Here is a 12,006-nt window from a genome sequence, read left to right on the forward strand (position 1 = left end):
GGTACAACAGAAAGTATTCATTTTTTTTTGAAAGATCTAGTGAGCTGAAGAGAGGATTCCTACAGAGAGCAGACTTCTATAAAGATAAAGATGGAAATCAAACTGGAGATTAAAGCTAAGCTTTGGAAAGATGGAAAAAGCATTTTACTGAGTTACTAGATGGAAAGGGGGGGAGGTAAACAGAGGAAGTCTTGAATGAGGAAGAGGAGGAACTGGAATTAGAATTAGAAGCGCACGAGCAGAAAATTGAACCACTGCTCTTAGAGGAAGTGAGGACTACAATTGAAAACTAAAACAATAATCAAACAGCAGCAGAAGACAGCATAGAGGGTGAATTATCAAAATTTTGGGTCAAACACAATGGAGATAGATGTTAATGAATTAATGAAAGAAATATGGATAAAGGAAGAGAATCTAAGGATCTGAGTGGGGGAATAATCTGCTCATTGTACTAGAAACCAATAAGCAATTACTGTTGGATTACTGTCTTGCAAACAACATGTAAATTGTTTGGAAAGATTTTAGTCTCTTGGCTAAGATGCTGGGAGATTATTAGGCAGGATTTAGGAGAAACACGCCTACACTGGACCAGATATTTTTAATGAGGCAAGTGTTAGAGAAATTTTATGAATGTAACAAGCAACTGCATTAGTTGTACATTGATTTTAGACAAGCATACAAAAGTTTAGAAAGGGATAACATTCTAAAAAGCTTGATACATTCTGGAAACCTACTAAAATTAGTGAGGTTGACAGAAATGACAATGAAAGCAACAGTTTGCGTGGTCAGAATAGATTTAGAGTTCTCACGACAGTTCCATGTATGAAGGGGTCTCCAGCAGGGTGATGTGGTCTCTGCGCTACTTTTAAACTTAGTACTGTTGTGTTGTGGTGGTCGTCAGTCCTGAGACTGGTTTGATGCAGCTCTCCATGCTACTCTATCCCGTGCAAGCTTCTTCATCTCCCAGTACCTACTGCAGCCTACATCCTTCTGAATCTGCTTAGTGTATTCATCTCTTGGTCTCTCTCTACGATTCTTACCCTCCACGCTGCCCTCCAATACTAAATTGGCGATCCCTCGATGTCTCAGAACATGTCCTACCAACCGATCCCTTCTTCTAGTCAAGTTGTGCCACAAACTCCTCTTCTCCCCAATTCTATTCAATACCTCCTCATTAGTTATGTGATCTATCCATCTAATCTTCAGCATTCTTCTGTAGCACCACATTTCGAAAGCTTCTATTCTCTTCTTGTCTAAACTATTTATCGTCCATGTTTCACTTCCATACATGGCTACACTCCATACAAATACTTTCAGAAACGACTTCCTGACATTTAAATCTATACTTGATGTTAACAAATTTTTCTTCTTCAGAAACACTTTCCTTGCCATTGCCAGTCTACATTTTATATCCTCTCTACTTCGACCATCATCAGTTATTTTGCTCCCCAAATAGCAAAACTCCTTTACTACTTTAAGTGTCTCATTTCCTAATCTAATTCCCTCAGCATCACCAGACTTAATTCGACTACTTTCCATTATCCTCGTTTTGCTTTTGTTGATGTTCATCTTATATCCTCCTTTTAAGAGACTGTCCATTCCATTCAACTGCTCTTCCAAGTCCTTTGCTGTCTCTGACAGAATTACGATTTCATCAGCGAACCTTAAAGTTTTTATTTCTTCTCCATGGATTTTAATACCTACTCCGAACTTTTCTTTTGTTTCCTTTATTGCTTGCTCAATATACAGATTGAACAACATCGGGGATAGGCTACAACCCTGTCTCACTCCCTTCCCATTCACTGCTTCCCTTTCATACCCCTCTATTCTTATAACTGCCATCTGGTTTCTGTACAAATTGTAAATAGCCTTTCGCTCCCTGTATTTTACCCCTGCCACCTTCAGAATTTGAAAGACAGTATTGCAATCAACATTGTCAAAAGCTTTCTCTAAGTCTACAAATGCTAGAAATGTAGGTTTGCCTTTCCTTAATCTTTCTTCTAAGATAAGTCGTAGGGTCAGTATTGCCTCACATGTTCCAACATTTCTACGGAATCCAAACTGATCTTCCCCGAGGTCGGCTTCTATCAGTTTTTCCATTAGTCTGTAAAGAATTCGCGTTAGTATTTTGCAGCTGTGACTTATTAAACTGATAGTTCGGTAATTTTCACATCTGTCAACACCTGCTTTCTTTGGGATTGGAATTATTACATTCTTCTTGAAGTCTGAGGGTATTTCGCCTGTCTCATACATCTTCCTCACCAGATGGTAGAGTTCTACATCTACATTTACACTCCGCAAGCCACCCAACGGTGTGTGGTGGAGGGCACTTTACGTGCCACTGTCATTACCTCCCTTTCCTGTTCCAGTCGCGTATGGTTCGCGGGAAGAACGACTGTCTGAAAGCCTCCATGCGCGCTCTAATCTCTCTAATTTTACATTCGTGATCTCCTCGGGCGGTATAAGTAGGGGGAAGCAATATATTTGATACCTCATCCAGAAACGCACCCTCTCAAAACCTGGCGAGCAACTACACCGCGATGCAGAGCGCCTCTCTTGCAGAGTCTGCCACTTGAGTTTATTAAACATCTCCGTAACGCTATCACGGTTACCAAATAACCCTGTGACGAAACGCGCCGCTCTTCTTTGGATCTTCTCTATCTCCTCCGTCAAACCGGTCTGGTACGGATCCCACACTGATGAGCAATACTCAAGTATAGGTCGAACGAGTGTTTTGTAAGCCACCTCCTTTGTTGATGGACTACATTTTCTAAGCACTCTCCCAATGAATCTCATCCTGGTACCCGCCTTACCAACAATTAATTTTATATGATCATTCCACTTCAAATCGTTCCGCACGCATACTCCCAGATATTTTACAGAAGTAACTGCTACCAGTGTTTGTTCCGCTATCATATAATCATACAATAAAGGATCCTTCTTTCTATGTATTCGCAATACATTACATTTGTCTATGTTAAGGGACAGTTGCCACTCCCTGCACCAAGTGCCTATCCGCTGCAGATCTTCCTGCATTTCGCTACAATTTTCTAATGCTGCAACTTCTCTGTATACTACAGCATCATCCGCGAAAAGCCGCATGGAACTTCCGACACTATGTAGTAGGTGATTTATATATATCGTGAAAAGCAATGGTCCCATAACACTCCCCTGTGGCACGCCAGAGGTTACTTTAACGTCTGTAGACGTCTCTCCATTGATAACAACATGCTGTGTTCTGTTTGCTAAAAACTCTTCAATCCAGCCACACAGCTGGTCTGATATTCCGTAGGCTCTTACTTTGTTTATAAGGCGACAGTGCGGAACTGTATCGAATGCCTTCCGGAAGTCAAGAAAAATAGCATCTACCTGGGAGATTTTCTGGGTCTCATGAACAAATAAAGCGAGTTGGGTCTCACACGATCGCTGTTTCCGGAATCCATGTTGATTCCTACATAGTAGATTCTGGGTTTCCAAAAACGACACAATACTCGAGCAAAAAACATGTTCTAAAATTCTACAACAGATCGACGTCAGAGATATAGGTCTATAATTTTGCGCATCTGCTCGACGACCCTTCTTGAAGACTGGGACTACCTGTGCTCTTTTCCAATCATTTGGACCCTCCGTTCCTCTAGAGACTTGCAGTACACGGCTGTTAGAAGGGGGGGCAAGTTCTTTCACGTACTCTGTGTAGAATCGAATTGGTATCCCGTCAGGTCCAGTGGACTTTCCTCTATTGAGTGATTCCAGTTGCTTTTCTATCCCTTGGACACTTATTTCGATGTCGGCCATTTTCTCGTTTGTGCGAGGATTTAGAGAAGGATCTGCAGTGGGGTCTTCCTCTGTGAAACAGCTTTAAAAAAAGGTGTTTAGTATTTCAGCTTTACACGTGTCATCCTGTGTTTCAATGCCATCATCATCCCGGAGTGTCTGGATATGCTGTTTCGAGCCACTTACTGATTTAACGTAAGACCAGAACTTCCTAGGATTTTCTGTCAAGTCGGTACATAGAATTTTACTTTCGAATTCACTGAACGCTTCACGCATAGCCCTCCTTACGCTAACTTTGACATCGTTTAGCTTCTGTTTGTCTGAGAGGTTTTGGCTGCGTTTAAACTTGGAGTGAAGCTCTCTTTGCTTTCGCAGTAGTTTCGTAACTTTGTTGTTGTACCACAGTGGGTTTTTCCCGTCCCTCACAGTTTTACTCGGCACGTACCTGTCTAAAACGCATTTTATGATTGCCTTGAACTTTCTCCATAAACACTCAACATTGTCAGTGTCGGAACAGAAATTTTCGTTTTGATCTGTTAGGTAGTCTGAAATCTGCCTTCTACTACTCTTGCTAAACAGATAAACCTTCCTCCCTTTTTTTATATTCCTATTAACTTCCATATTCAGGGATGCTGCAACGGCCTTATGATCACCGATTCCCTGTTCTGCACTTACAGAGTCGAAAAGTTTGGGTCTGTTTGTTATCAGTAGGTCCAAGATGTTATCTCCACGAGTCGGTTCTCTGTTTAATTGCTCGAGGTAATTTTCAGATAGTGCACTCAGTATAATGTCACTCGATGCTCTGTCCCTACCACCCGTCCTAAACATTTGAGTGTCCCAGTCTATATCTGGTAAATTGAAATCTCCACCTAAGACTATAACATGCTGAGAAAATTTATGTGAAATGTATTCCAAATTTACTCTCAGTTGTTCTGCCACTAACGCTGCTGAGTCGGGAGGTCGGTAAAAGGAGCCAATTATTAACCTAGCTCGGTTGTTGAGTGTAACCTCCACCCATAATAATTCACAGGAACTATCCACTTCTACTTCACTACAGGATAAACTACTACTAACAGCGACATACACTCCACCACCGGTTGCATGCAATCTATCCTTTCTAAACACCGTCTGTACCTTTGTAAAAATTTCGGCAGAATTTATCTCTGGCTTAAGCCAGCTTTCTGTACCTATAACGATTTCAACTTCGGTGCTTTCTATCAGCGCTAGAAGTTCTGGTACTTTACCAACGCAGCTTCGACAGTTGACAATTACAATACCGATTGCTGCTTGGTCCCCACATGTCCTGACTTTGCCCCGCACCCGTTGAGGCTGTTGCCCTTTCTGTACTTGCCCAAGGCCATCTAACCTAAAAAACCGCCCAGCCCACGCCACACAACCCCTGCTACCCGTGTAGCCGCTTGTTGCGTGTAGTGGACTCCTGACCTATCCAGCGGAACCCGAAACCCCACCACCCTATGGCACAAGTCGAGGAATCTGCAGCCCACACGGTCGCAGAACCGTCTCAGCCTCTGATTCAGACCCTCCACTCGGCTCTGTACCAAAGGTCCGCAGTCAGTCCTGTCGACGATGCTGCAGATGGTGAGCTCTGCTTTCATCCCGCTTGCGAGACTGGCAGTCTTCACCAAATCAGATAGCCGCCGGAAGCCAGAGAGGATTTCCTCCGATCCATAGCGACACACATCATCAGTGCCGACATGAGCGACCACCTGCAGATGGGTGCACCCTGTACCCTTCATGGCATCCGGAAGGACCCTTTCCACATCTGGAATGACTCCCCCCGGTATGCACACGGAGTGCACATTGGTTTTCTTCCCCTCTCTTGCTGCCATTTCCCTAAGGGGCCCCATTACGCGCCTGACGTTGGAGCTCCCAACTACCAGTAAGCCTGCCCTCTGTGACCGCCCGGATCTTGCAGACTGAGGGGCAACCTCTGGATCAGGACAAGCAGCCATGTCAGGCCGAAGATCAGTATCAGCCTGAGACAGAGCCTGAAACCGGTTCTGTCAGACAAACTGGAGAGGCCTTCCGTTCAGCCCTCCGGAATGTCTTTCGCCCCCTGCCACACCTTGAGACGACCTCCCACTCTACCACAGGTGAGGGATCAGCCTCAATGCGGGCAGTATCCCGGGCAACCACAGTCGTAGTCCGATCGGGGGATGCGTGGGACGAGCTGGCCGTCCCCGACAAACCCCCATCCGGCTGCATTAACTCACAATTTCTGTTCCTCCCCCAATCTCTCCCCCACTCACTTGCCACTCTGTTGTCAGCCTCAGTATTCTCAAAGTAAAATTCAATATCTTGTCTAAAGCATTGCATACACTTGTGCAATAGGACTGAAGGCCAGCCTCTCTTCTGTGCGTCTAACAATGTACAGTCATTACAAAAGCTGAAAGAAGAGAATACATTCAAATGTACAAGTTACACTTTATTGTTATGGCACGCTTTTATCTGTAAACAGAAATCATTTATCAGTAAATGCCTCCCCACTGCTAAATTAAGAAAGTAATGTAGTTATTTCTACATCTACTGAAAAAAATTGTGAACTGCAAAACAAGACACTTAATTTTTAACAAATAATTTACTTGGATGTAGCACTGCTTGCACTGGTCTATCATATTTTCCATTTATGTTCTGTTACACTTAAACATTAGCGCAGAGAGACAACATGTTCCCTGTTCCCCCTTACATGTTCCACATTTCAAGTAACTGATAACTTCCACTGTCTATTTTAATCATCACAGTAGACATAAGTTTCTAAGAACCTACAGCAGAGAATAAAACTTGACAATAATGACAACACACTTACAAAATAATTGATAGGAAAGCAAGGTACTTGCAGTTTTGTCTGAATGAATCTATTAAAACAAAGTGAAGGATTCTGCAACAAAATATTAAAAAATGCATGACTATGAAACATACCACTTTACATGAAAATCCCATCAGTTTCCTGTCCCCAGGAAGGCCAGTTACTCTTTTACAAATATGCTGTCTTGGATTTGTTGGCGATCTTGATATAACAATGTCTCCTTTCTTGATCTGTTGTAGCCTTGGTGTTATATGTTCAGAAAGCAGAATATTGTTGGAGAAAATAGTTGGTTCCATTGAAGGTCCTGAACACTTTAACCATAAACAATTATCATCATAAAGAGCAGAAACCAATATTAATAAAAACAAACATTTCATTACCTTACAGGTCTTTTTATATTATTCACTTCAGTACAGAGGTCCTGTTGTCTTATTAATGCTAAAGCAGATACCAACAAAACAACTTCACAAAATATTTCTACTTTTTGTCATCTATGAATTCTCTTGAATGCTAAAGAACATCATGTTTAGGATGAATGGAACAGTTAAACATAAATATATTACATTAACACTAATTTACAAAATAATAAAGACAATCAACCTCTCGCCTGAAAATAAATGAAAGGTGGTGCATAGTTCTCAGAATTTAATATCCTTATTATGAAGTATTAAAATGTTACAGAACATAAGAATACTGAACCAACAGACTTTCTGTTAACTTCTTACTTATTCCCATTTGGACTGTCTACCAAGAAATATATTTCGTCACTCAATGTCTGACATTGTTGTTGTTGTTGTTGTTGTTGTTATTGTCGTCTTCAGTCCAGAGACTGGTTTGACGTTCTCTATGCTACTCTATCCTGTGCAAGCTTCTTCATCTCCAAGTACGTACTGCAACCCACATCCTTCTGAGTCTGCTTAGTGCTTGCTTGGTTGGTTGGTTGGTTGGTTGGTTGGTGTGTTGAAAAAGGGGGGGGGGGGGAGAAGGACCACAATGCAAGGTCATTGGTCCCTTGTTCCCAGTAGAACAATTACCCAAGGGAAAGAAGAAAACAAAGAAGATGTATGGCACAATAACATGAGAAAGGAAGAACCAGAAGAATGACAGAAGGACAACAAACACTACAATGGGCTAAACAGGTCAAGAAAGCCACAGACACACACAAGAAACAGGGAGAAGAGACTAAAAACAAGAAAGCAGATTAACATGGCTGACTGACCATGAGATTAAAAAGGAGAAGCCAGCCACTCTGAATAAAACATAAAACTAAAGCTGTATTGAGTCATTCTCACCCAACACTGATAGTAGGGTGCTGAGAAAGTTAAAGGTCCATCGCAGAGTGGCTAAAAGTGGGCAGTCCAGCAAGAGGTGGACAACTGTCATTTGGGAACCACAGAGACACTGAGATGGGTCCTCACGACGGAGGAGGTAACCATGTGTGAGCCACGTATGGCCAATAAGGAGCTGACAAAGGACAACTGATTCCCTGCGAGAAGCCTGCACATAAGACTTTCACACATTCGCAGTCTCCTTAATAACACACAGTTTGCTGTGCATACTGTTTGCCACTCTGTCTCCCAAAACCGAAAAACCTTGTAGTGTAAGACAGAACGCAGGTCAGTTTCAGAGATGCCCATCGCCAGGAGCAGTTTCCACATAGTCTGTTTCGCCACCTTGTCTGCAAGTTCGTTGCCTGGTATTCCGATGTATCCTAGGGTCCACACAAACACCACTGAACGACTGGACCGTTCCAGGGCAGGGATGGACTCCTGGATGTTCACTACCGAAGGATGGCAAGGGTAGCACTGGTCGACAGCTTGTAAGCTGCTCAGAGAGAGAGAACAGAAAAGAAACGACACACCAGAACAGGAACGGATGTACTGAAGTGCACGAGATATGGCCACAAGCTCTGCAATGAATACACTGCAGCCAGCGGGCAAGGAATGCTGTTCATTATGGCCTCTGTGGACATAGGTGAAGCCAACATTACCAGCAGCCACCGAGCTGTTGGTGTAAACAACTTCAGAGCCCCGGAACACGTCAAGAATCGAGAGGAAGTGACAGCGGTGAGCGGGGGGTTAACGGAGTCCTTAGGGCCATGCAAAGGCTTCGGCCGAGGTGTACACCATGGAGGTGTACATGAATGGACCTCAAGTAGAGGTAGTAAAGGGAAGGACTCCAGTTTGGAGAGAAAGGATTGCACATGAAGCGCAATCATGAGCCATGACCTGGGCCGCCGATGCTGGACATGAACTGCCGCACGTGGGAAAAGGAGACTGTAATTCGGATGCTCAGGAGAACTACAGATGTGTGCATGTCGGATCCACAATGGAGGGACTCTGGCCTCCACCGGACTTGTTCTAAAAGCTCCTGTTGCTAGGTGAATGCCACAGTGGTGCACTGGGTCAAGTAAACGCAACGCTGAGGATGCTGCCAAACTGTAAACCAAACTCCCATAGTCAAGGCAGGATTGTACAAGGGCTCCGTAAAGCTATAGCAGCTTAGAGCGATCTGCACCCCAGTGGTGTTGCTCAGGCAGTGGAGAGCATTGAGGCGCTGCCAGCATTCCCGCTAAAGCTGATGAAGGTGAGGTAGCCAAGTCAATCAGGCATCAAAAATCAGTTCTAAGAATCGATACGTCTCCACTACAGTGAGTGGATCATCATTACGATAAAGGTCAGGTTCTGGATGAATGGTACGATACCGACAAGTGCATGAGACACGACTTTGCAGCTGAAAACTGGAAGCTGTGGACTACAGCCCACGACTGTGCCTTGTGAATGGCTCCCTGTAGGTGCTACTCAACAACACCAGTACTGGAAGAGCAATACGAAATTCAGAAGCTATCCACATACAGAGAAGGGGAGACCGACGTCCCTACAGCTGCTGCTAGGCTGTTAATGGCCAGTTAAAATAACAGATCACTCAATACAGACCCCTGCGGAACGCCATTTTCCTGAACAGGGGGGGGGGGAAGGACTATGGAAGGCAGGATATGATGTCACCAGGTCATGTTGTATGCCTTATGTGAGTCAAAAAGTCGGCAACCAGGTGTTGGCATCTGGAAAATGCTGTTTGGATAGCAGACTTGAGGGACACAAGATTATCAGTGGTAGAGCAACCCTGGTGGAAGCCGCCCTGACATGGAGCCAGTAGGGCACGAGACTCCAGAACCCAACCCAACCACTGACACACCATACGTTCCAGGAGCTTACAGAGAATGTTGGCGAGACTGATGGGCCGATAGCTATCCACATCAAGCTGATTTTTACTGGGTTTTAGCACCACAATGATGGCGCTCTCCCACCATTGCGATGGAAAAACTTTCATCGCATCAGATTCAGCTGAAGATAACGAGGAGATGGCACTTGTAGTCAAACGAGAGATGTTTAATCATCTGACTGTGCACCAATCCGGCCCAGAAGCTGTGTCGGGGCAATGTGCAAGGGCACTGAGGAGTTCCCACTCTGTGAATGCGGCATTCTCGAGTTGACTGTGACATGTAGTGAACAAGAGGACTTTACTTTCCATCCACCGTTTGAGGGTGCGAAAGGTGGGGTGGGGGGTAGTTCTACAACACAGAGGCTCAAGCATAGTTCTCAGCGAAGTGCTTCGTCCAGATTTGGAAAGGTGATGTATGGCACCCAATGGTCAACATGTACCTCTCCCAACACTCCTGTTTCAGTCAGTTTGTAACCAGGTGAACGCGGGCATGGAGCCTTTAAGGCAATTAGGTACTCTAGGGAAGGGTGCCACTTATGTCGCTATAGAGCTCGCCAATGCTCATTAATTGCCTCAGTGACTTCTGGTGACCACCAAGGGACTGTCTTTCACCGGGGGCACCCTAGAGAATGAGGGATTGCATTTTCCACTGATTCAGTCTCCGGGACTGAGGATGATCGTGAAGTCCTACAACCAGCTGCATTTGGGCACTTCAGCCACTAGTGGCTGTCATCTTTCCCAATAGCAGAAATCTGGGAAAGGAGTGACCCAAGGGACCCCTTCTTCACGAGGGGAGCCAAAGAAGACTTTCGCTTCTCCATCTGAGAAGTGGGGACTGGTGTCCCTGATAGTTGGAGGGACAGTGCTCCTGAGGTAGGTGGTGCGGGAGCAACAGGGAGTGAAGTGCCCCCCACCATCAAGGGGACAGGTGCAGTCTTCCAGTTCTGAGAGCCGACTGGAATTCACGGAACTGTTAAGGCTACAACTGTTCTCATAGCAGCGGCATAAGACTAGGTTATAGCCATAGGATTTAGGTGCTCAAATTTCCTCTTGGCCTCAGTGTAGGTCAGTCGGTCCAGAGTCTTTTATTCCATGATTTCCCTTTCTCGCTGTAAAATCCTGCAGTCTAGTGAGCAACGGTAATGATGCTCTCCGCAGTTGGCAAATATGGGAGGTGGGACACATGGAGTATTGGGATGGTATGGACGTCCACAATCTCAACATGTTATGCTGGAAGTACAGCAGGGAGACATATGGCTGAACTTCCAGCACTTAAAGCACCGCATTGGGGGAGGGATATATGGCTTGACATCCCAGCGGTAGACCATAACCTTGACCTTCTTGGCTAATGTGTCACCCTCTAAGGCCAAGATGAAGGCACAGGTGGCAACCTGATTATCCTTCGAACCCCAATGGACGCCCCGGACAAAATAAAACTCCTCGCCGCTCTAAGTTGGCGGGCAGCTCATCATCAGACTGCAAAAGGAAGTCCCTGTGGAATATGATACCCTGGACCATACTTAACCCTTTCGTGAGCCTTGGGAAACATGCTTCCCACTACAATGAACTCACTCCTAGTCCCGTGGGATTCACAGATCCCACCTCTGTACGGTGCTACCACCTAGTTAACAGTATAGGGTACTACTTCCAATCAGAAGTTCCCATCGTTTTTGCTGTACCTTCGCGCAGAGGCATTGTATAGCTGAGTGTTGCTCTGTAGAGGAGCCTTTCAGTGCTGTTTGCTTGACTTTTGTGATTTTTTTCTCAAAGCTATAGTATAAGATAAATACTTATGATTTACCCAAATTTATGAAGGAAAACATAAGATTGGAACGAGGAGAATTCCAGTTTTAAACAAAAGGAGTGATTTCTGCAGTAAAATGGATGGATAACCATCCAGTCACTTTCCTGTCCTCAATTCATGACCCATGAGAAACAGCCACAGTGAAAAGGAAAAACAAGGATGGTACTAATACAGAGATTTCTTGTCCTGAAGTTGTGGCAGAATACAACAAAATAATGGGTGGTGTCGATAAGTTTGATCAATTGCGAGAAAGGTATGCTACTGGCAGACGTTCTGTAAAATGGTGGCACAGAATATTTTATTTCCTGGTGGATGTTGCTGCACTGAATAGTTTTATCCTGTGGAAAATAAGTAAAAGAGAAAGTGGACAGCATGATCA

At 44.5% G+C, this 12,006-nt stretch overlaps 1 protein-coding gene across 3 annotated transcripts in view; it reads right to left on the reverse strand.

Annotated features, from left to right (window-relative positions):
* LOC126412400 (mitochondrial inner membrane protease subunit 1-like) overlaps positions 1–12,006 on the reverse strand; it is a 62,463-nt gene that overhangs the window by 18,009 nt on the left and 32,448 nt on the right. For all 3 annotated transcript variants that reach the window (XM_050081984.1, XM_050081983.1, XM_050081982.1), the window contains exon 2: positions 6,715–6,912. In XM_050081984.1, the coding sequence (XP_049937941.1) occupies positions 6,715–6,912 (198 nt within the window). The remainder of the gene's footprint in view (positions 1–6,714; positions 6,913–12,006) is intronic.

This window comes from Schistocerca serialis, chromosome 7, assembly GCF_023864345.2.
Source record: "Schistocerca serialis cubense isolate TAMUIC-IGC-003099 chromosome 7, iqSchSeri2.2, whole genome shotgun sequence".
NCBI classification, from domain to species: Eukaryota; Metazoa; Arthropoda; class Insecta; order Orthoptera; family Acrididae; genus Schistocerca; species Schistocerca serialis.